The 25839-nt window shown below is 38.0% G+C and overlaps 1 protein-coding gene and 2 long non-coding RNA genes across 6 annotated transcripts in view; 2 read left to right on the top strand and 1 right to left on the bottom strand.

The window, feature by feature from the left end:
• The window catches only part of LOC144310768 (uncharacterized), a 130048-nt gene that overhangs the window by 31825 nt on the left and 72384 nt on the right, over positions 1-25839 (top strand). The gene's annotated exons all lie outside the window — the stretch shown is intronic.
• Positions 3548-25839, bottom strand: part of IL23R (interleukin 23 receptor) — a 65627-nt gene continuing 43335 nt past the window's right edge. Inside the window, exons 8-11 of the mRNA XM_077892248.1 lie at positions 17930-18019; positions 15101-15206; positions 12541-12631; positions 3548-8941 (exon numbers count right to left, since the gene is read on the bottom strand). Coding sequence (XP_077748374.1) covers positions 8288-8941; positions 12541-12631; positions 15101-15206; positions 17930-18019 — 941 coding nt within the window. The 3' untranslated portion in view covers positions 3548-8287. The remainder of the gene's footprint in view (positions 8942-12540; positions 12632-15100; positions 15207-17929; positions 18020-25839) is intronic.
• Positions 14762-25839, top strand: part of LOC144310769 (uncharacterized) — a 38285-nt gene continuing 27207 nt past the window's right edge. Inside the window, exons 1-2 of the long non-coding RNA XR_013376448.1 lie at positions 14762-14868; positions 19177-19243. This is a non-coding gene — a long non-coding RNA (uncharacterized LOC144310769). The remainder of the gene's footprint in view (positions 14869-19176; positions 19244-25839) is intronic.

Raw genomic sequence — 25839 nt, 5'->3', positions numbered from 1 at the left:
CACCTTGTGTCCCTAAGGTGGCACAAGATGAGGGGAAGAGTCCAGTACCAGGTGGAGACGTTAGCCTGACAGGGAAAATGTGTACCTCTTTTGTTTTATGGAGCTAAGGGGAGAAGATAGGTGAACACAAGTTTGTAGATGGGGTAGAGTGAGGGGGAAGGGCTTCCACTGATCCACATCAGTTGTCTCTGAGAAGAGAAGGTGATGGAAGAATTGCTGCTAAAAAATAGTGAACAAAGGCAAAAAGTTTCTTTTCACAAGGAGGAACAATTAAATGGATGGTTCTCAACCCTAGCAATGCATAAAATACCCACATGAAAAAATATCAATGAGGCTGACATGGTGAGCAGGCTTTGGTAATTTTTTTCCAGGTGATTCTAATGTTTAGGTGAGCGAGAACCACTGGTCCATTTCTAAACAGCCAATTTGGTGTAGGTTGTAAGAGATCTGGACTAGGAGTCAGGAAAGTAGGAATTGCCCCCTGCACATATCACCAAACCAACCCGCAGCTTCATTTAGAAAATGAAGATTTTCTAAATTGAAACACAATTAGATGGCAACATTTGAAACATTTGAAACAACAAGTAAATAAGCACATTCTATGCAATATCTCTACTTGGCTATTTTAGGTAGAATTTAGTGACATTTCCTTAAGCCAAAGTTCCTATCAACTATGGGAATGCCCAGTCTTTTAGAATTCAGCTGTTGTTTTTCTGAGTAAGCTATTTAATTAATGTTCTGTAAGGTGAAGCCCCTGTTTGCTCATTTTCTTTAATACATTATGTAATTCAACTGGCCCTGGTTATCAGCCAGAGAGCTATCTAATTAGCACGGTGGCTCAAAACATTTCCTCTTGAAGAATTGAAAGATATTGTTTGAGTACTGAAGTATTGTTAACTCCACCATATCATCCCTTTGAAGTAACGGTTTTGGTCAAAAGTAAAAAAGGTAGTTGGAAAACCTGTCATGTTGAAATGATCTAAGGAAAAGAAAACTGCACAGTTGAAAAGAAAAATGCTTCTGTTTATATCATATGATTGCTTTCTCATCAATTAACTCAGTGGCAGAGAAGCAACAATGATAGTGATAAAATAATAGAGTGTTATGATAGGGCCTCAGAAAACACATTGAGTTCTGAAAGCTATTGGATACCTTCATGCAATATTGATCTCCTTCTCATATGAAGCAGATGGAATTAATAGATTGGACCATTGTTTATTCATTCATTCTTTCAAGAAACATTTGTGGAGCACCCCACTATGTGGCAGGCACTCTTCTAAGCATTAAAGATTTATGGTAAGAAAAAGCAGACAAAATTCCTGCCCTCCTGGATCTTTAATTGTAGTAGGTGAGAGTGAACAGATTAATGTCTAAAATATGCAGCATACTTGATTTTAGATAGTGATGAGTGTTTTGACAAAGGAAAAGCAAAGGAGTAGGAAGTATGGGCTGTGGTTGGAGGGTTGCAATTTTAGATAGAGTGACTAGGGAAGGCTTAAAGGTAGTGTGTTCATGAGCATTGCAACAGTCTTAGAGAAGAGCATTCCAGGAAGAAGGAATAGCAAGAGCAGAGGCCGTGAGGTACTTACTGGGTGGCCAGTGAGACAGACAGTGGTAAACTAGGTAGGGCCTCATAGGTCACCATAGTGACTTACACTGCTATTGCTTGTGGGATAGGAAGCTGTTCCAGGTTTTAAACAGACAAGTATTGTTTTAGCAGGATCTTTTAGGTACATACAATTGTGCTGTTGAAGATAGACTTTAGGAGACTTTTGCAATAACCCAAGCAAGGGGTAATAGTGATTGAACTAGGGTGATCAAATTGAGGTAGTAAGAAGTGATTTAATTTCTGGATATATTTTGAAGGTAGGGTGGATAGGATTTCCGGATAGAGTAGACATGAAGAATGAGAACAGCAACAAAAAGAGTCAAGGATAATACCTAGATTTGTGAGCACTTGAAAAATGTCAATACTATTTACTGAGATAGGGATATCTGTGAGAGCAGAAGGCTTAACATATCATCTCATTTGGGTGTTATAGGTCATGAGGACATACAAATGGATGTCAGACTGTTGAGTGAGTCTGGAGTTCAGGGTAGAGGCCAGACTAATCTGTTTTCATGATGTGTAGATAGATAGTACTTAAAGCCACAAGAATTGATGACATCACCAAAGGAGAAATGAAGGCCTGAGCTTTGGGGTCTCCAATGTTTATGTGACAGAGACACTAGGGGAAAGCAGACAAAGAGGCTGAGAATGAGTGGTCAAAGAAAAAGGTCATGGCTTGTAGTGTCTGTGGAGTGAAGTGAAGAAAGTATTGAAGGAAGCAGAAAGGGTCAGGTAATCAAGTCTTTTAGCAAGGTACACCAAGGTCAGAATCCCTGTTACAGAAAATAGGACAAGGAGAGAACACCTGAAACTCCAGTGATTGCCCAAAGTCACACAGTTAGCATGGGGTAGATCTGAAATGATAACTCCTGGTTGTTTGACCTTAATCCAAGATCTTAAAGGGAAAATAAAATAAGAAAGTTTAGTTCACCTACTTGCAACAGCAGGTATATTCTATGAGCTTTTTTGCAATTTCTTTGCTAAATGAGGATTTCCAGTGCTTAACAAAACAAAAGAAACAAAATGGAAATTTAAAAAACCCCACAGGAGTTTTAAAGAGCATTTTTGAAAATGAACATTTCATTGAAGTGATGAAGATAAGTTGAATCTACCATATATTGTGTTTCCAAAGCAATTCTGGGTTTGTCTTTTTTTTTTTTTGTGCATTACAATTGCTTTTCCACGTTGCTCAGGGCTTTAGTAAGCTCCCTCCCATCTCTCACAGGGTTCTGCATAGGCTTCCTCTATTCAATCAAATGCAATCTCCAAAGTGGCACATTGAAGGGAATGTGCAATGAATACTAAAAAAGGAAAAATGAACCTGCAAATACGTGGCAGCTGGCAGCTTCTTAAAATCCTAATCTCATTTAATGAAATACAAATGATTTTCAGTTTCAGCAACAGAGACCAAAAAAAAAAAAAAAAAAAAAAAAAAACAACTTCTATATTGAATACCAAAGGGCCAAAATGAGGGCCAAACTTCATTTAAATCCAGATAAGAAGAGGTTTGGGGTGAGTATCACATCCTTTAGTATCTAGTGAATATCAAATTTTGCATGTTTACTAGGAAGTCCTAAACACCGAAACAAAAGCAGATGTACAGTGGGAATTGAGGGTCAGTGCTGCTTAGTAGGTGGACAGCACTGGTCCTGCACTCCCTCCCTAACAGTGAGTTTTGACCTTTGCAGGTCCTCTAGTGCTCTTTCCTCACCTCCTCTTTACTCCACACGTCTACCAGCTACCAACATTCCTTGCCTCTCTCTACTGTCCCATACCTCATATTCCCATTCTTGCTGAATCCATTTAGGCATCTATCTCTCCCTCCCCCACCCTAACCGCCAACTGGTTTTCATGTGTCTATAAGGATTTATATACAAAAGGAATTATTACAGGAATTTTTTAAAAAGATTTTATTTATTTATTCATGAGAGACAGAGAGAGAGGCAGAGACATAGGCAGAGGGGGAAGCAGGCTTTCTGCAGGGAGCCTGTTGTGGGACTTGGTCTGCAGAACCAGGATCATGACCTGAGCCAAAGGCAGACCCTCAACCACTGAGCCACTCAGGTGCCCCCAGGAATGGGTTTAATAGTGAAAAATTGGAAACAATCTAAATGTCCATTAACAGAATAGGAAAATATATTAAAACACATTTATTCTATGGAATACTATTCAACTGCTGAAAAGAATAAGACAAAGCTATATATAACAACATGTGAGGATTTCTAACATATATTGCTAGGTGAAAATAGCAAGTCACAGAGCAATACCATATGTTAACCATTTGGGTTAAAAAAAAAGGAAAGAAAAACATTAACTTGTTGAGAGTCACTACTTGAGATGAAGGGGGTGGGGCACAGGAAGCAGGGGTGTGAAGAGGTACTGTCACTTTTCATCCCATTTACAGTTTTTTAAAGTGTTTTTTCATGAATTACCATGTAGCTTAAAAATTAAGTTTAGAAATGTCACTGTTGTATTCTTTCTCACTTCTAATAATATTCTCAAACAGGATATGAACAGAAAGAAAACGGTCAGGTTTATTGACTTCCGTATCTCACACTTGGGTTCCAGGGCTTGACTACGATTTCCTTCCTGTGCTCTGATAGAATCACTAGCTTTAGGTATGCCTTTATGGTAGAAACAGCATTTTGTTTTGCTTGAATTTTTGACCCAATAATCTCGGGAGAGAGCTATGTTTCTGTAATACTTGTGTAGTATCGTGGGCTTTGTTTTTTTCTTTTCGTAAAGTTAGGCCAGAATCCTCTTACCAACCCAAACAAAAAATAGACCATTTAAGAAAAAGTTCTTAATGTGCTGCTAAATGCTAATTATAAATATTAGAGAATAGGTTGTTTTCCTGAATATAAGCATAAAGGAAATGCAGCTTCAGAAAATTGATGGAAATACGAGATATAAAAGATGCAGAGTATTTATCCTAAATTAAGTTGAAAAGTGAAATTAGCACAATGGCTAAAGGAGTTTTAACATGAAACATTAATTGGGATTTAATGATGTAATTTTAGCAGTGAGGAAGAGACATAATAACATTCCGTCAATCCTTTGTTGGAGCTCCTTGTAATATTGCCTTAACTGTAGCTTCCAGGAACGAGGTACACAATCCATTCTATGAATCAGAATCCAATTATTTTATATTGGTTTCATGCTTTTACCCAAGAGAAATCCATAAATTGTTTTTAATCACTTCTTTTATTTTAAATCAATAGTGTCTGCCAAGTGGATAACATTTCCCATTAAAACATCACCTTCTGTAATTGGTATAATTACTTTGTAAAGAGATAAACTGCAACACAGTTTGACAATCTTTGGGTTTATAAAATCTAATTATGTTCACTACACAATATTTTATTCTCAGTGATCACAAAAAGAGCATAAACTTGAACAAAACCCAAACATTTATGGTAAAATAATTGGAAAGAAACAAGTTAATTATTACATGTAGAACTGGCTCCATTACTCTCTGAGAGGAGCTCCTTTTTATGCAACTGTTCAGGAAGGTTGTTTGAGGGTGTTCTGATCCCTTTCACCTAGGCTGGCAGTCTTGTGGTTGGAGATGGAGGGTACAATTCCAAGATACGGGCCTTTCAAGAAGGGCCAGAGCCCAGGTCACCCAGGTTTGGAAGAGAGAATCCCCAGACTGGGATTTTCATCCTACAAGCATAGGCTGATGCAAAAAAAGGTTGTTGGGGACAGGCATGACCTTCAACGTCTGTTTCAGCAGATTTGCTTTCACCTATTTTACATTTTGTGCTTCTGCAACAGATTTCATTTGGAGAAAGGGTATGAGTTGCTAAAATTAATTTTTGAAAACCTCTGCTCTATGCCAAAGTCACGTGCTGCCTCTATGTCAAAGGGAGGATGACTGAAAAAATAAAAAAAAGGGGGGGAAAAGCTGGAAAAACCCTTTGATTGAACCAGCAGGGCAAACAGCAGCCCACATTACATGAGAACCACATGCTAAAACTCAAAAGCCTTTTTATATCATCAATTGTTCTCTAACTTTGGCAAAAACACATCCCTAATTTTAAAAAATGATAAAACACACATGTAAACCAAGAAAACACCCCCAAACTATACCTCACTTGTGCCTACCCCTATTGCTTCAAGATAAGAAAAGGGAGGTCAGATGTGAAGAAGATACTAGAATAGGAGGGAATTGGATGTCCCTTAATCAGCTTTAGCATTGTCTGAAACTGGGGTTCCATTTTGCTTCAGCATCATTGAGGATTAATCTGCTTTTCTTTCTTTGCATTTCTCTCCCCTTCTTCCTTCTTCCTTTTCAACGGTTTCTTAAGGGACTTTTCCTGCCTCTTTCTCTCTTCCTCCTGCTCCTTAACCCATATACCAATAAGCATGACATCTCCATTTGGGAAGCAACAATTTACAAACTCAGAGACTCAGAGAAAGAAAGTTAATAATAAGCAGGATGGAAAGATAAAAAGATTTACACACTTGTCCTCAAGTCTACAGAAGATTCTGGGTGAGAAAGGCAGGTCGCGGAGGGGTGGGATGAGAGCCAACTTGTACAGGAGACAAAGAAGTAGAGATATTAGGTACTGGAGAATTTTTCCATAGAAGGAATTTAAAGTGGCAAGCTGATTCTCGCACACTGGCTCCTACCTGTGATTCAGATGGCAATGTCAGTGTCCCTTCCTGGGAGAAAGCTTCCCTGACTGCCCAGCAAAAAGTGGCCACCAAATCACTCTCCACTATATTACCTCATTTTACCTCTCTACACAAGATTTATTTATCTGGAATTTTTCTTCTTTATTTTTTTATGCCTCTTTCCAGCCCATTCTTATCCCCTTCCCCTAAAATATAAGCTCCTTGAGGAGCATATATTGTCTGTTTCTTGCTCCTAGAATATAAGCCCCAAGGCTTCAGGGACTTGGCTGATTTTATTAACATCTGTATTGCTCAAAGTGCCTTGCACATTCAATACTTCAATGGATAGTTGTTGAGAAAAAAAAAATCATAGATAGAGGGACACCTGAGTGGCTCAGTGGTTGAACATCTACCTTTGGTTTGGGGCATGGTCCTAGGGTTCTGGGATCGAGTTCCTCATCGGGCTCCCTGCAGGCAGGGAGCCTGCTTCTCCCTCTGCCTATGCCTCTGCCTCTCTCTTTCTGTCTTTCGTGAATAAATAAGTAAAATCTTAAAAAAAAATCATATAAAGAAAACCCTTTCTCACTGATGATGTTGCATTGTGATGAAGCAATGGAAATTTTCCCTGAGTTGGAGCAATGGCAGGCACATTGCTTCCACGATAGGTATAGCCCCAGTTTTTAGTCCATTGGGACCAACAAGAGCTAATGGCAAAGATGGAACTAGAAGTATCTTCTCTGTACTGAACAGTAATGTGGGTATGGAAAAGACACCATAGGAAGAGAAAGGAGCCTCCTATCTCCAGGAGACAAGAAGAGTTCTAAAGGAGGTGCTCACTGCAACGGAAGCATACATAGATCAACTAATGCTGCAATCCCTTAAGCTTAACAGAAACTTTTTTTGTCTTCATCAGGTTGATAAACATCAAAGATTTGTCTCCATCTTTTGCTGTTTCTTTTCATTTTTTTGGAAGATTTTATTTATTTTATTCATGAGAGATACACAGAGAGAGGCAGAGGGAGAAACAGACTCCCCATAGGGAGCCCGATGTGGGACTCAATCCCAGGATTCCAGGATCACGACTTGAGCCCTGAGCTGGAGGCAGATGCTTAACCACTGAGCTACCCAGGCGTCCCTCTTTTGCTATATCTATACCAAGTACTACCTGCCTTTTTGCTTCACTCTATTCCCCATTCAAAGAAACTAAAGGAAAGGCATATGATCATTTACAAGTCAAGATATTTGATATTAGCATTTCATTAGTGATTTAAAATATACTTTTAGAATATGTAAAGTACAATAAACACACATATTTTAAGGTAAACAATAGAAATTCATAGCAAGGAGTACGTGTTTTAGACTGTGAATAGTAATGTTTCATTTTGGAAATGATGACTTTAGTAAATGATATAAAGTAAAGTAAAGATTGTCAACACACAAAAAAAAGTGAATTATAACAAATTGTTATACCCTGGACATTAAAGTCTTCATAAATAGAGTGACTATATGATTTATCATCCAAATGGGATGGTTCTAAGAGTGAAAGCATGCACTGGTTATAATTAACACTCTAACAACGGACCATAAACCAGCATAAACCAGAGTGTATGGTCATCTTCTTCATGGGGACACTTAATGATAACAAAACTGCTTTTAGGTTTTTTTTTTAATTTTTGAAAAAACAAAGCAAAATAGTTATGAAAATTAAACTTGCTTCTCTCCTTGCAAACAAACACTAATATCTCAATTTTTAAGAAGTATTCTCAATGTTTATTTTACCACCACATGCCATGTATTATTTATCTTTCGTACAATAGAGAGATCTGTTCTGTGCCCTGTAATGAGGGGAAATAAAAAGGATATAATTATTGATACTTTTTTAAAATATAGAAGGTGTACCTAATATTAGTGCTTCCTTTGTGACTGTGAAGTATGTTCTATCTTTGGATCTTAGCTCTCTAACTTTAAAAAATAGGATAGAATTAAATTTATGTTGAGCAGGAGATCCAGCTACAGATTGCAAGGCAGCTTTCCCATGTTAGCTTTGACTATGCAGCTTTACTTTTCCAAGAGTGAAATTGTATTGAAGTGGTTTTCCAAAATGTTTTGTGGAAAATAAGAATTAATAGATGGCAACTCCTCATTCATGATCCCCAAACAGGAAACAAATTCATCAGGCAAAAGGGTCTGTTCTGGAATAGTTTCGTTGGGTGAAGCATTTTCCAAGAGCATGGTTGTTTCTCCCTCAACTGAATTTTGCATGTCCAGAGGACTTCTTTCTCCTTGATTTAAAATGAGGCTTAATTCTTCAAGAAATAGTGTGTTGCTTAGCGAATTCATACTTGAGACAGAAAAAGCAAAATTAGGGTATTTTTTAAACCTGGCATTTCCCCCCAGGTCTGAGGAATCAGCCAGTGGTTTGAGAGTTGAGGAAGATGTTTCATCTTTTTTGCTGAGATGGTTTCCTCCAGTGAGAAAATTCGAAATCTGGGGTTTATACCCAGTGCTGAGACCAGGAATATACACAACTGTAGTGTTGGTGAGTAGTGAGTTTTGCAGGCAGTCTCTTGTCTCCAGGGATCCTGTATTCTTTTCCGCCTTGTAGTCTGTGGGTTTGTGTTCTTCTGGGAGAAAGATTTCTATCTCTGTAATCACTGGATCAGCATATAGGACCTGTTCACTGGAATTATTATTCATAAATTCACTTTGTTTCTAGGAAGAAAGATTTTGTTTTTATTGTACAAAAGGCATTTAAAGGAGCTAACTGGATAATTAAATAAAGACTGGAATTCTGTTTTTTTTTTCCCCTCCCTCTTCTGATATTGTTTCTCTTCCCATACAATTTCCTCCTTTTGTTATCCTGCTCAATTCCAAATCTTTATTAAATGTTCCCACAATAAGACTAAAGAGAGAAATAATAAAAATAGTCTCTGTTTTAAGAACATGTCTTGGTTTAAAAATTTTAAAGAGAAAGACATATCTTGCACATTAACTTGCATATTTTTTCAGTACCTTTTAATATTTGGAAGTTTAATAAGTTGGAATATTTCTTAATATCATGGAGCCTTACTATGAGAAAATATCTCTGCTTAAATAAAAAAAAGGAACATGGGATAATCTTGTTTTGTTTCTATTTTCAAATAATGTAGTAATAAATGCTTGGTGGTGAGGTTCTCACAGTGTGCAGCTACTCACACTTCAGATATGAACAGGAGGGTTGGTAAAGAAAGTTTTTATCTGTTTAAAACCCTGATGACTCTTCTGGGTGAGAAAATGACTCAAGGCCTTGCAGCTGGTGGCTGGCAAATAACTCCCACCCAATGCTGTTATAAAATTATAGCCACTCGCCATGGACTGAGTGTTTGTGTTCCTCCAGAATTTCTGTTGAAGCCCTAATCCCTAGTGTGATGATAGTAAGAGGTGGAGCCTTTGATGAGTAATTAGGTCATGACTGTGGAACTTTCATGAATAGAATTAGTGCCCTTCCAAGAAGACACATGAGATTGTGATGTCTCCTGCCCTGTGAGGATACTGCAAGATGGTGGCCATCTGCAGGAGAGCTCTCACCAGGAACTCAGCCTGCCAGTGTCTTAATCTTGGACTTAACAGCCTTCAGGACTGTGAGAAATAATGTTTGTTGCTTAAGCCATCCAGTCTCTGGTATTCTGTTATAGCAGTCCAAGCTGACTAGAACACTACCCCCTTAGTCTTTGGGCAGAAAACAAAACTTCATCTGAAGGTTCATTTCTAATTCCTAGGAGCCCAGAATGGGAAGGAAGTTTGGCAAAAAGGAAGAGCTTGACTAAAGCAGAATGAAGTGTTGTTCAAATTTTCTTCAGGCTCAGCCTCCTTTGGGAACATGTCAGGTTTGGGTTGGAAAGGGCAGACAGGTAGTCAAAGGTCAGATAAAAGCCAAAGAAACTAGATATGTTATAAGAAATGAAGAATGCAAGGTGGCTGTGTTCCATAGAAGGAGGCGTTTTCCATACTTGGGACTGGCCACTGAGTGATGTCGGTGGAAGTCAGAACACAGTGAGGGACACAGAAGAGCAACAGGGACCATTCCAGAGTGAAGACAATAAAGGAAGAAGAGGATCTGACTATCACAAGGTCAGGGACCATTCTCTGAGCCACAGATAATCCCCAGTTCCCTTGGATAATAGTGGGGGAACAAGATAGAACTACCAAGTGGAAAGAATATCAAGATTACAGTATTTATTATCTGTAGTTTGATGAATATATGCTTGTCCTTCAGTTACTTGATAACTATGTACTTTGTTACATATGTCGGTCCGGTTGTTCTAGATCATGCCTCCACTACTGGTAGGCAACATTACCTCCTTCAAAATCAGCCACGTGCACACCCTTTCTCATCTTCAAGTATCCAGAAACAGGAATCCTCCCTTTGCCTAAGACAACCCTTTCTACTTCATCCCTTTTGACCATCCCCTCCCCTCTTCTTCACAGTCTTGTTTGATCAATATTCCCTCTTTCTCTGTAGTCGTAGCTGTTCTTAAGCCTGTCCAATTTAGTATAAACATACTTCTGACTCACATCCCTCTGAAGCTACTGTTGTTCCTTCATTGCATAAGGATACAAGAGCTGACCATGTGTCAGCGTAGCTTTTCTACTTCCCTTTTAGAAGAATGTTTTCATTCTCAGCTTCTGCTTCCTCACTTCCTAAGCATTTCTGAATTCACCAGTAACCTCCCCCTTGTCACATTCCGTGGAATATAGACCCTCTACAAAGTGGCCAGCACCATGGATCCTTGCTTCTTGATGCATTGCTCATTCTCTGACCCTCTTCTTCTGCCTCTCTTGTAGATCCTGGTCTATTCCAATGGAAAAGCCCTTAGTTAACTCCTCATTGTCATTAGCAGTAGTTTTCAACCCCTTAACAGTGTTCTCAACCTCAGCTGCATAGTGGAATCACTTGGAAAACTTTGGATAATACCGATGCCTGCATCTCCCCATGCCCTCCCTCCCCTAGAGATCCTGGGATGTGACTGGGGCATCAGGATTCCAATAGGCAACCAAGGCTGAGAACTACTACCTTAGGGACTTCTCTGGAGTTTGGTAAGGAATTGGATAACAGGCTCATTAGAGTCTCAAACAAAACCACCTTTATTTGTTTTATAAATACTTGTCTTTCTCACATCTTTAGAACAAAGAGTTAAGTGTCCAACTCTTGGTTTTGGCTCATGATCTCAGGGTTGTAAGATTGAGCCCCATGTTGGTCTCTGTGCTGAGCGTGGACCCTGCTTAAGATCCTCTCCCTCTCTCTCTGCCCCTTCCCCTCCACTCATGAAAAAAGAAAAGAACAAAGGGTTTCTAGGCTGAAAAAAACTTTTTAAAAGTTTGAACACTGTTGTTAACAGAATGAAGCCTGGGTTCTATAATGAGACCTTCTGTGATCTGATCACCACTCCAGCAACATACCAGTCACTCCTCATATCAAGCGTTTCAGTAAAGCAACACCTAACATGCTCTTCTCGCTCTGTGCTTTTGCTCATGCTGTCCTCTCTTTTGAATGTTTTTTGTTTCTCCTAAGCAACTCCTCATTTTTCTATATGCTTCCTCTATACCCCTATCATGTTTGGTCACCGCAGTTACATCACTGCACTGCAATGCTTGGGTGATGAGTCTGTCCCATCAACTGGGTTTTGAGCCCCTTAATGGTGAAAGCAGAGTACCAAAAAGTAGAAAGAGCACACAGAGCAGAATCTTTCCCCTCCTCCATAATCAGCAGCAGTTCCTCCATATTTGGAAAAGTCCCCTGTAGTCTCCAGTATTTCCAGAACATCTTTCTCTTCATTTTGTGTTGGAAACCTGGCCCAGCCCTGGTAACATTATCTCCCACAGTCCTCTCACACTTATTTTCTCCAATCCTTTGAACCTCAGGACTGAAGCAGATCTCACCTGATTCTCCAATCTTATGTAAAACAGAAGCCCCTTTGTGTCTTTGAGCCTCATTTTATTGAACTTTTCTGCCCTTCTCCTTCTGTCTCCCCCTGAAGTCATCTATCAACTATTGGCCAGCAGGTGACTGACACCTGGCCCACAAACTTCCCTTCCTCTTTTTCCTTTTCGATAACATTGTTTCTTTCTTCCTTCTCTTTCTTTCCCTAAACTTTATTCCCTCATCTCTCTTAAGTATAATTTGAAATGTGTATAATTCTGTTTTGACATATGTTTATACAATTATACTAAAATGTACACACATTTATTTAAACAGAAATTCTATTCTAATTATTGGATTGCACTCTTAGTCTTAGCAGCCACTTAGGTTTTATGTGATGTTGTTTGGTTACCTGTAACATTTCTACAACTTTACTATTTTCCATATTAGGAATATCTTCATGAAGCCACTTTGGTATTAGCAATAAGATTCTTCTTTTAATTCTAGGAAATAAAAATGACACATTAGAAGAAACATTTTACTTAAAGATTGGTACAGGCAATCACATAAGAGACCAGGAAATCAACTGGAATGGAATGCATAATAAAGATTAAACTTCCTGAGGCAGATTTCCACCTCTTACTTTAGAAAGTTAAGTGGGAAGTTGACTAAATATCTTTTCAGATTTTCCTCCTCTCTCTATTGCTCTGCTTTTCTCTAACGAGCCAGAACATTTCAAAACACTCACACTAGATTCAAGGTAAGTGGGAGAACCACCCGGGAAGTAAAACTGTATGCCTGTTACATATGGCTAACCATTATGAGCAGATATCACTGTGGAAAGGTTTGGAAAATGTAGGGGATATTTTATAGAGCTTTCCAAGTCGACCATAGCCACAGAAGAATATTGAAGAAGAGAATACCATATAATAAAACTGTATAATTCTAGCTCCTCTAATTCTGAATTTGTACTGATTCCATATAGGGTTGAAGGGATTAGGGGTAGCTCCAAACATTATGTGGTTACAGTAGGAAGCTGGAGAAGTTGTCCTGCAGTTGTATGGCACAGTGAGAATACTGGTTTTTACTTAGGCTTGTGTGCTTAGTAAGGACCACTGGTTTGTGGTGATGTAAAGAAAAGAGAGAAGCCGTGAGCACCCCACTTCTTCCCCAAGCTACCCTTGGCACTGCCACTGTGTTAGGAGCACGTCCTGCATTTATAGTACAAATTGATTTGGGCAGAGGTTGTAATAGGGACTTAGACTACACTGATCTCTGGCACATTTTTACCCGTAAACAACGTGAACAGCCTTGTTTATCTGTATAAGCAGGTTTTCTAAGGACTTTTACTGAGTAAAAACCAAAATGCTAACTGAACTTTGCTCACTCAATTTGACCTTGAACTGTAGGGTAAAAATAATTTCTTAACACATATTTATACAATGTTTTATGATTCAGCTTTTTTACTAATTCACACTCTCCTTCTATACCTAAAATTAGACCAAATTAGTAAGTTCATGCTGTTACAGAAAAGCTTTTATACAGCATGCTGATATAGTGAGAACATTTATGTACACACACACACACACACACACACACACACACATATATGTCTACCCATTCTTGGTTTCATTTTAAAACGTTTTGCCCTTGGTTTTCCAGTTTTGTTTCTGAAGTAAGGCATTTATAAGTAATGTATAATTATAGTAAATAACAGTGTCTGCTTATATATAAAATAGTTGCATTCAAATTATCTCGTTTCATTTATCTTTTTAAAAGGAATGCTTATTTAAATAATTAGCAAAAAATGGTCCTATTTTCATTGTCCTATTTGTCATTGCCAACTGAAAATTAATTTTTAGGTTATTAATAACAAACTTAATGCTATTTAAAATTTCAAAGTATCTTTGAATAATAACAAATTTAATATTTTTATGTCATACAAGTTCAAACATTAAGATGTTGGTAGGGGCCTTATAATCAAGTATATTTTTAAAACAGAGTTTTGTATTAGTTTGCCCATCTCATAATGATATCAGGGATATATTTATTAATGGGTAAGTTAATTTTGAAATATTACTAACTTCTGAGAAAAAGCCTAATTTTAAAGCCTAATTTTAAAAAAATCACAAGTGTACCTTACTTAGACTTGCTCATTCTATATCTTATTGCATTTTGATTATACATTTAAAAGAAAGAAAGAGTATCCTCATGAAGCAAGTAATGGCAAAAAAAGAGAAACTCAGTGCCGGTTAGGCAAAGAAATTTGTATGATTAAAATTTGTGAGTCATTAGCTTACAGTTGTTTGCCATATCAAACAACTCCAGTCTATTAACAGATTAGAAATACTCAACACATCTAATAAACTTAGGAAATTGAAGGCAAGGTCTCATTTATCTATAGTAGGCATAGATCTTTACTAATTCCATATTGGAAAACAGCGATTGAAAGAGGCCAACGAGAATGGACCTGGGAGCTGAATGCTAAAACACCCACACAACTGGTATCAAAGTGACAAATTCAGAGGTTGCCACACTTCTCTTCATTCATGCTGATTCAGAGGATTTGTTTGGGTAGAATTTGAGGCCGGTTATGACCTAACCATTTAAAAGAATCCAGGCACAGTGAGCAGGCTGTGTAGTGAAGGAGAGAACATGGGTTGTGATGTCAGCTGGGTCTAGGTTCCTGGCTTAATGCTTAGTGACCATGGGCTGACCAGTTAACCTCTTGAAGCCTAAAGTAAGTGATCTGTAAAATAGGCCTTTGGGTTTTCCTGGAGGTCATCAGGAGGATTAAACGAACAACATGGGTCAGGTGGTTGGCATAAATTGGTAATCATTGAACACTGTTCCTTTAATTTTTTTCTTTCTCTGATTAAAAATGTTGATGGGTTTTCCTAATAAATAACTGAATTGACTAGATTGGCTACATGTGGTCTAAGTCAGAAAACAGAAATTCTACAGAAACCTACCCAGTTCGGATTGATCTGTTAAATATCCCAATCAAAGAAAGAATTGACAACATAGCAGCAAAGAAGATCATTCCCAATAAAAGTCCAATGTCTTGTTGCCTGTTGTCTGAAGAAAAAAAAATAACTTTAGCTAAGGATTAGTGTCCATGGGATGTCAGAATCATTGTTTCCTCTACTCCGCACAAAGCAAAAGTCATTAATCTCAAAGGAAAAAGGGAAGGGGAGAACATATTTAGCTTTTATGTTGGGTTGTGTTTACAGTGACTGTCCTTCCAAACTGCACAACAATACCTTTTTCCTGAGAAAATTGGGCCGTATGTATTTGGTATCAGTGGGTTTCTAGAAATGCAGCTCTGGCAAATGTGGTTAACATCTCCCACTTTTTCTGAGCTTGTGCATGCATATTTTATATAAAAGGGTTTAGTGATGTACCTCATTTGTTTTGTCTGACACAAGTGAGAATTCCCAGTTGCTGGTAACAGAGTCTAAAACTGGCCACAATCACAACTGAGGGTTTTTTGGGGGGTTTTCTTTTTAACCTTTTGAGTAAGATAGAAGTTATATAGAACTTGTCACCATTCTTCAAAATTTATTGTTCATGAATTTTCTTCTGCTGAGAAAGGATATTTGCTCTACTTAAAACAATATATAAGAAGGAAATTTAAATTGCTATATAACTTGCACTTACATTTTATCTTAAAAACAATTCTTGCATTTTGAAGCATCAATTAATCACCTCTAATCTTTAAATAATTAACATGATCTATTCAACACATGTTACCTATGAGTCTCCCTAGTACATGAAAAAAAATCTTGTTTTCTATTTTCAAATATAGACTATCATTGAGACATAACTATCATGCTGGAGTTTGTTCTGAGTGATGATGGGTATTGGCCTCCTTTCCATCCTTATTCCTTTCTTTCTCACTCCCTTTACCAAATGTTTATCAGATACTTACCATGTGGCAGACACTTCACTGGCTCTACCCTCATTATTTCCCACCTGTACCCGACAGACACTTGGGGGTCTCCAAGCTGCCTGGTCCCTCTACTAAAGCCAACTGATGTGCACGGACCAGGCTACTGTAGCTTAGCTTACACCAAAGTCCAGGGGCCAGGGATGGGGAGTGGGGACTGGGTGCCTCAGTCGGTTAAGCATCTGACTTTGGTTCAGGTCCTGGGATCTCAGGGTCCTGGGATCAAGCCCCACAACCAGCCCACATCCAGCCTGCACATTGGACTCTGGACTCCGTGCTCAGCAGGGAGTCTGTTTGAGGATTTTCTCTTTCTCTCTCCCTCTGCTCCTCCTTCAGCTCACACTCCTCAGCATGTTCTCTCTCTCTCTCTCTCTCAAATAATTAAGACTTAAAAAAAAAAATCACCAAAGTCCCAAGGGAGATATGGAATTAGTGTTTTTCTAGAACTAAAACTCTATTGCTAAAGATTTCACACAACTAATGGGAGGTAGGGGGTGTCACATATCTTTGGGTATTAATGCCTGGGAGAGAATAGAGAATTCCCACAATAAAATGGGGCCAGGAGGCCAGGCATAGGGGTATAAAGATAGATACAGCAGAGTGATCAAGAGACAACTGGAGATACGTGGGTTCATATTGGGTTCTGCTCTTTAACAGCCCTGTAGCCCCAAGGCATAATTATAAGCTTGCTGAAACTCAAGTTTCCTCTTCTGTAAAATAGAGATCATAGCACCTATCTAATAGAGCTGCTGTAAGCTCCTGGCCTCCCTAGTTCCCACAGAAATATCAAGGTGCAGGCCTGGGTAGGCATCTGTAATTAAGGATCTGAACTGGGCCTAAGTATTTGGTTCATTGATTTTCATGTACACATTCAGAGCGGCCTCACCTTGCTTCATGTTTCTTTATAATACTTAACTTCCACCTGATTCTTGTCTTCTTGTTCTGTTTATTGTTTTTCTCCCCATCTGTCTAAAATGGAAGCTCCATGAAGATAGGGGCCATATTCTTTTTTTTTTTTTTCACTGCTGATTCCCCACCCAAAACAGTGCCTGGCACACAGTAGTTGTTTAATGAATATTTGTTGAATAAGTGAATGAAAGTCTGAAGAATGTCAATGTAGTCTTCAAAGATTCTGATACTATTCCTCCCAGATTTCTATGCAGGGAGATAAATGGTCTACCAGTGGTCAGAGGTGAAATAGTTATACCTAAAGTTTTTCAATTTGAAATTTCTATTTATTTTTTTTTGAAATTTCTATTTAGAGTTATATTTGTCCATTGCACAACCTGATCTCATAATTTTTTATGCCTAAAACATTTAGGTAAGATCATCAAAGGAAAATACTGAATCCTACTAACAAAACAGGAACTGATTTGTACAAGAGAAAGAACACAGATTTCAGGATTTGAAAAACAGGATTTGAATTTTAGTCTGTCACTTAGTGTGACCTTGGACTAGTTTCTCAGCCTCTCTGAGCTCCAGTTTTCCTATCTATAAAATAGATATATAATACTTTTCTCCCTTGGTTGTTTTGAAAATTGAACAAATGATGTATACAACTTCCTAGTACATGGTACATACTCAAATAATGTTTTTTAAGAAGGAGTTTTGGGGTCTTGAACCTCAGCACCCATTGAAATGAAAATGTATCTACCCCATATCAAAAGCTGGCAAAGTCCACCTAAACCATTCCTGACATTCAGTTTTAAGTGGATCTTTATTATTTCTCTATAGTAAGCATACGGCATATCTTATTATCAAGAAGTTTATGCCTGACATGATTTTTCAGTTGGAAGATTCAAATGGATAATTAGTAAAGACTACTCAGAAAACCTAAGTAGCATTTTCTTACCAGAAGTAAGATGTCCTTTAAAGATGGAAGCAATCAGAAGCTCAGAATTCTGAGTATCATGTTGGAATGATTTCACTGTAACCTGGGGAACTTAAACAAAAAGAAAATAGGGTGAGCTTCTTCATTTTGCATTCAGGTTACCCAAATTCCTAAAAGAGTTTCTTCACTTGTTTGGAGATGATTAAAGTATACTTTAATAGGCTTGAAAGTGGAATAAAAGGAAAGGCCTTCGAGTATGTGTGTCTTTTCATCTTTTTATTTAATTGGGAAAATCCTAAAGAAGGAAACACTGAAAGGACAATAAAAACTACCTAGAGTTTGTTAAACTTCATGGTGTATCCTCTAATTTCATGAGGCTTCTAGGCAAAGAATACCAAGGAGCTTTATTTAATTCACTGACCAAAAAAATGCACAACAGGTCTCTACTTGATTCCTTCCAATAAATGATGCAATAAAGTTTAGGTTTCCTTAAGAGCCTCCAAGATACGTCACTTTTGCCTTTGCATAATCTTTGAGATACTGCTGGCGAACAGTATCTTGGCTCTATATAAGAAGCCCAATTTTGATTAGCAGACACTTTGAGGTTATAGCACAGGGGTGGAATGCTATTAATGACTTCCCTCTGCTCCTTTCCCACTGGCGAAGATCCTGGCCAGCCCTGTCTAGTCATAAAGACTGTCAGGACATGGCTAATGAAAGCTTCTGACCAGGGTGTGGTGAGCAGTCTTGGCAGCTAACTCACTTTCAGTCTGAACCCAAGAGACCTGGAGCTTTCATACCCATTTCCTCCCTCCTGATAATTAAAAGCTCCCAGAGGTGACTTCAAGGATACTGTTCTTCCAGCTGACAAAAGATATTCCTGAAAACAGTTCTAAGCTCTGAATTCCCAAGAATGCCTCAAACCCTATTTGTTCAGTTATTCTGATTTCAGTGTTCACATTTTTTCTTTTTGAAGAATTACTTGGGGGGGGGGCAGGGAGAAATCATATCTTGAGGGAGCCTTGATCGCCACCGTGATATCACGGCTTGTATAATAGGCTGTGTGGCCCAGATAACTCTCTTTGAGAAAAAGATCATGGGGTTTCAATACAAAGGTTCCTATGGTCTTTGGAAACTTTTGGAAAAGGTCCATCTGGGTGCAGGCACAGGCTCAGTAGTTTTCTAAGACAACGGGTAGAGAATTTTAGAAGGTGAAAACGCAAGAAGAACCAAAAGTTCTTTCCTGTGTTTTATTGTCTTCTTTACAGCAAGAGGAAGATGTTGCACTGTGAATTGTGACAGATTGGAAATTCTTTCTGGCTTCTTAATGCTTCAGTAAGTCTCTTTTGTTCCCAAGTATTTGGTTCCATCAAACTCTGGGAGCAAGCTTATGCCCCAATGGTCACTGCCAGATTCATTCATCTAAATTAGTATTTTGTAGGCTGAGGTTCATTCTTGGGGAGCCCCAGCAGGAGTCTGCATCTGAAATTTTAAGACTAGAAATATTATATTAAAATGTACATGATTTTCAACTTGGCAAGATCTTGGTTTTATATCAATGTTGCTAGATTATTTTTGTTTTCACTTTCATTATTTTAAAATTAGCATTTTTATTTAAAAGTAATATGTGGTGCTGTGGCTTTTAATGCAGGTTAACTCTGTTGTATAAACTACAGGTGATTATTTAGCAATGAAACTTCAGTTATTAATTTGCTTCATATAAAAATAATGTTCATATCTAACTAGGGCTTTATTAGCCCTAATAGGAGAATAAACACAATCACCCTTCAGGGTCTTTTTGTTATAGTTTCAAATCAACCAGGTGCATTAATTTAAATTAGATTAAAGTCATTTAAAAGGAGATGGTTAATTGTTAGAGAGTAATTTCCCAAAGAATCAGATATCTGAAGTGAGACAATTTATAAACAAGATTGTCAGAGAAGAAATCAAGCCAATGACAAAATTTTTAAACATAGGACTGGAATGAAACCATGTAGACTATATTCTTCATGGTATACTGCCTCCAAGTGGCTAGGTCATTTGTTTTAAATCATATGTAATATTTATCATTATAAAAGCAGTAACCTTAAGAGAGAAAAGTATTTTAAGAGGAAAAATGGTGAGAAAAAGAACCATCCCTAATTCTATCCCCTTAAGCCACTTGCTGTTACTATTTTATAGTATTTCCAAGTATTTTGACACAGAAAAGCGTTCACAAACACAGAATGATGTACACACACTCAGAACCTTTATAACTAAAAAAAAAATGGTTTCTATTAGCTCTAATCATCAGTGTGTTGCCTAATGTGCTAGAAAAATCTCATAATATTTTCATTATTAAATTAATATCTGTGGCCTATCTCCATAATGAGACAATTCTATCCCTGTTTCTCTCACAGCATATACCTCCTGAAGATACTCAGAAACTCAAATATCTCTAATTTGAGATATCTCTAATAAGAATTTTTATATACCATATATAAACTGGTATTGGACTTTAGAATTAGTCTTTCCAAAGATAATGTGTTTAAACAAAATTTAGAGGGAATTTAAAATAGTTTTAAACAAAAAAAGTAGTTTCCATTCTTGAACAAGACTAGAAACATATAACATAACTACATTCTGTGCCCTATCAGATGCCAGCCTATTTTAATCAAATCTGTTCAAAAGTGCTTGGTTTTAGTCATAATGTATTTCATCTGTTTCTGAGGGATGATACCAAATCTGTCTCCTGAGTCTTTCCTTCTATGCCTATACCATGGGGCAAAGTGTGTTTTATCATTCTTTTTTTTTTAAAGATTTTTATTTATTTATTCATGAGACACACAGACACACACACACACACACACACACACAGAGAGAGAGAGAGAGAGAGAGAGAGACCCAGGCAGAGGGAGAAGCAGGAACTTAGGCTTAATAGTAATAATAGCAATAACTAATGCTTCATGCAGGGAGCCCGACGTGGGACTCAATCCCAGGTCTTCAGGATCACACCCTGGGCTGAAGGCAGCGCTAAACTGCTGAGCCACCCGGGTTGCCCTTATTATTCTTTTTAAGTGACCATTCATTGAGTACTGATTATGCTCCAGGTAATGTACTAGACTTTACATGCTTTCTGTCATTTAACGCTAAACAGGTAAAAAATACTATTGTCCACATTTCATGGATGAAGAAACAAAGGCGTAAAAAGGATAGATGACTCAAAGAGTGAAAATTCCCATCCAGTCCTGACACTTAGCTTGTACTAGTCACTGGCTCTATTAATTAATGAGCTCACTTCTGCAGCAGCATGGCCTCAGATGGGACAACTCAGTCAGCCCTGCAACCAGCTGCTCCCATGGTAAGACTTAGCCATTGCTCCTCCAGGGGCTGGCCACGGTTTATTAGAGCTGCCTGGCCTTGCAGGACTCCAGCCCACACCACAGTGGGCTATAGTTGGCCTGACCCATTTAGCGCTGATTCGTAGAATCTTCCAGCCCACAGTTATTTCCTTCTACAAGTCAACTATTTTCTTTGATTTTACAAGCAAGGCACACTAATTATAGGATGCTTGAAAAGTATGGAAGAGTATGGAGAAGAAAGTACAATTTTATATTTGTTCACAAACTAGAAGCAATCATTTTTTTGTTAACAGTCTTGTGTGTATATATTTGTACCTAGTGGAAATCGTGCTCTTTATTAAATGTTGTGTCTTAGTTTTTCTTTCTTTCAATATTATGTCATGAATATTTCCTCATTTTATTAAAAATTGTTCAAAACTGTCATACTGATAGCAATTTAATATTTCATCATGTTTGTACTATATTTGTATTTCATTTGTTTGTACTATATTTGTCCTATTGAGAAACTGTATAGCTTAGTGGTTTCAAATGCCATCTTTAGATTCAGATAAGACTCAGTTCAAATCCTGGCTCTACCACTTGGAGTTGCATGGCTCTAGGTCAGTTGCTTAACCCCTCTTCATTTGTAAAATGGGATAGTAACAGCACTTCCCCCCTGAGATCTAATGGGATAGTTCATATTAAGCACTTAGTACTGTGCCTTACACAAATTAAAAGCTTAACAAGCATTAGTTATTGCTATTATTACTATTATTAGATTGTTTCCAAATTCTTACTACTATAATTAGTTTTTGGATAAATATCATTGTACATAAATCTTTTTTTCCATATCTCTCTTTATTTCCTAAGGCTAGATTTCTGTTAGTGGAATTACTGGTCTAAAGGGTATGAACATTTATAAGTCTTCTTTATTTACTTTTGCTTTTACCAGTCTTGGTGTCATGCTACCTGAAGCCTACATCTTAAAGGCTTTGACCAAAGTTGGTACAGGGATCTTTCTAGATCTTTCTTTCACTAGGTTCTAGATACAGGAGGAGTCATATTAAAAGAGACAAAGGGTATGTTTTTCAAGATATTTTTCTTAAAACATAAACATCTCCTTAGGTTCTCTCTTTCTAATCTCCTTCTTCTAATAATCTCAGCTGTTTCACAGTGTTTATGTGCTATCTCCCCAGATTAATTTGGTTCTAGGATTGGAATTCAACATTATTGGGCTAAGGGTAAGGATTTGACACTAGTCTGAGTCAGTTGGCAAAAACAGAAGAGAGTGGCCAGACCTATCAAATAGGCACCCAAAGCCCAGGGCAGGGAAAATGATATGTCAGAATAAACTCATTACCACACTAGAAAAACAAGTTAGACGATGAATCATTTCATGAGTTACAGTGTCATCCTTGTATATTAAGGATAGGAGGGTGCGCCTAGGTGTATTCAAGGGATTATCTTCTTGCTTATGTTCCTCAGCTCTAAGTACTTGGTATGCACAGGGAGAAGGTAAGGAAGATAAATATATGTATTGTGACCACATGTTTTAAAAAAAAGATTAAGAAGAGGTAAGAGTAAAAAAGCAGCAGCCAACCCAGGAAATTTTCCTAAGGCACATGGAATACATAGAGGAAGGGGGTCTGAAGGGGGTCTAACAAACTATGTGCACGGGCAGCTTCCAAGTCCTACTCAGTAGTTTAAGATTCTTCAAAAGTGCAACTTTGCTCTCAAGCATAGCACATGCCTATTCCTCAGTCTGAATAGTCTAGTAGACATTTGCCATTTTTAAGTTGTCCAACACCAGGACGTACTTCTTTGTGGGCATTCTAAAACAGGGAAGAAGCAGGTAAGGCTTCCCACTGTAGAAGCCTCAATGGAACAAAGACTTCTCTTCATTGCCAGAAAGTAGCTACAAGTGGATGACCTAAACCTACCTGCTCAGATGCTTTCCTTCCTCCACTGGCACAGAACACTCAGCTCCAGGAAATTACTTATAGTAGCAGTTATATCCAGAGTCTGGTAACAGTTGCACCACGGGGCATCCAGGCAGGGCAGGGCAGGCAGTGGCGTGACCACAGTGCCAGCTGCAGTGTCCTCACCGGATTCTTTCCAGGCTCCAATTTTGGCTGTGGTTCTGGCTTCTGCTGTCCCTTGTATCCTACTCATGAACATTTTGCTGGCCCTCCTACTGATTTTTATCTATTTTTCCAATAATTCATTTTTTGCTTAAGAGAAACAGTTTGATTTCTTTGCTGGCATCAAATCACAATGATTAGTAAAAATTGCAATAATAGGTAGTGGGGTAGATAGGTGAGGAGATGTGGTAGGACAAATAGTGACCTCTCTACCCCCAAAAAATGTCCATGTCCCAATCCTTGGAACCTTTGAGTTTATATGTATTTATATAATTTATATAGCAAATATTTATTTGCTACATTTATATTTAGCTATATTTATATGTAATTGTTATAATTATATTAAATTCACAAAGGAATATTTATGTATGAATTATATTTATATAGCAAATATACATTTATATATATTTATATAATTTATATAGCAAAAGGGACTTGATTGAGATAGGGAAATTGTCCTAGATTATAGGGGTAGGTCCAAATGAAATCCTAAGAGTCCTTACAAGAAGGCAGGAGGGTCAAAGTCAGAGAAAGAGATTGGAAGATACTATGCTTCTGGCTTTGAAAATGGAAGATGGAGCCACAAGCCAAGAAATGAGGGCAACCTCTAGAATCTGGGAAAGGCAGTGAAGCTGATTCTTTCCTAGAGCCTCCAGAAAGAACATAGCCTTGCTGATATCTTAACTTTAGCCCAGTGATACTAATTTTGGATTTCCCACCTCCAGAATTATAAAATAATAAATTGTATTGTTTTAAGCCACATGCTATGTGGCTCAAGTTTGTAATAACTTGTTAAAGTAACAATAAGAAAAAAAGTAACAATAGGAAACTAACACAGAAGATTATTACTTCCTCACAGAAAAGCATAATCTTTATTCTTTATTAGTGAATATTGTGAATCTCAGAGAGATTATAAAACTCTTACACATTATTGTTTTATTCTACAGAGCTATGATACTTTATTAGGAATAGGACATGAGGAAGATTAAAAGGATCCAGAGGACAACTTGAAACTAATTAGTATTTCAGGGAACATTGTGTGTCTGTTTAACCTGGTTTAGTAACCATGAATCTACACATTTATAATTCATCTAAATGTGAAGGAATCAGAAACCCCTAATTACAAGTAATGGAATTTTTGAAAAGTACAGTTCTGTGTACCAGCCTTTAATCTGCATTCTTTTTAATATCACTGATATTTAGTTCCACTGACATAACATTTGTTTTTTCTCTTGTACTCCCTAAAAGTTCTGAAAAATTAATGTGAATCTTTAAAGTCATTGGTAATACAACAGCCAATGGTGATTTGTGAGAACAAAACACACTGTGGTTTAAAATCTTGCTCATACTTGCCTTCCTCTGGAGAATTGTCAAAAAAAGAATAATATGATTTCTCTGGGAATCTTTCCTACTTCAAGTAGCAATTCAAGCAAGTTAATTAATCATTATGAAATGTGACTGCCCTTCCCTCAGGCCTCTGACTTGTCATTAAAGGGATTATGGAGACTGGGCCTTTCTTTCATTGCAAAGAGACTTGTATTACAGCAAAGTTGGACAACACCCTGATCAGAAGTCATCTTTTCACTTTTTTTGGTATCAGTAGTAGTGAATTTAGGAAACTGACTTTCACATGTTCAGTGTTGGTTTTCTATACTCACAAATTATCTTTTCGTCTTTGGGGCTTTTTCTGTACTGCTTAAAGACCCCAGGAATTTTTTTTATAGTGACTTTCCAGGTTGGTGGTTTAGAAGCTCCAACTTTAGCAGCCCTTAGTGGTTCTCATAGCCTCATCCAAAGCTTTACATCCAGAAGCAGGGCAGGGTCTAGGCAGAGGGGGTCATGTGGGACATGATGGCACAGTGGTCCTACATCCTGTGATTCTGGGAATCCGGGGGTGCTCAGCAGACTCAGGGTGGGCGGGGTGCTCAGCAACTTCAGGAAGCGGTGGGCAGGAGGAAGAGGAAGCCAAGAGGTGACCAGATAGCACTAGAGATAACAGCCTGAAATTCTCATGTACCCACCCTGTTCTGATCCCCAAAACCACTATTACTAAGGCTATGGCTTCGGCAATCAGGTCTCCCCGATTCTGTTCACATTTCCTGCCCACACCCTATGTCATTTTTCATGACACTTCTCTCTCTTAAAGGGTGTGTCTAACCCCTAGAGCAGTGGTTCTTACACTTTGTTTCAGAAATATCACTTGACTGGAGGCTCAGCAATCTGCATTTTAAACTAATATCCAAGTTTTTCTAGTGCAGTTGGGCCACAGACCCCACTCTGAGAAGTACTGCTTTCTAGACATTTTATTGAACCAGCTGGAAAAACACATTATGAATTTCCCAGTGGAGGTCCTGTCCTTAAGAGAATCACCTTTTCCACTTATACTTTGTCTTCATCTCAAATTGTCCCATCCTATTCCCTATTCTCCTCTCTCCTGTGGTTTTATTTTCATTGCCATAACCCAAACCTG

This window comes from Canis aureus, chromosome 3 (genome assembly GCF_053574225.1).
Source record: "Canis aureus isolate CA01 chromosome 3, VMU_Caureus_v.1.0, whole genome shotgun sequence".
NCBI classification, from domain to species: Eukaryota; Metazoa; Chordata; class Mammalia; order Carnivora; family Canidae; genus Canis; species Canis aureus.
The sequence above is the reverse complement of the archived record's forward strand: the minus strand, read 5'-3'. Positions and strand labels throughout refer to the sequence as shown.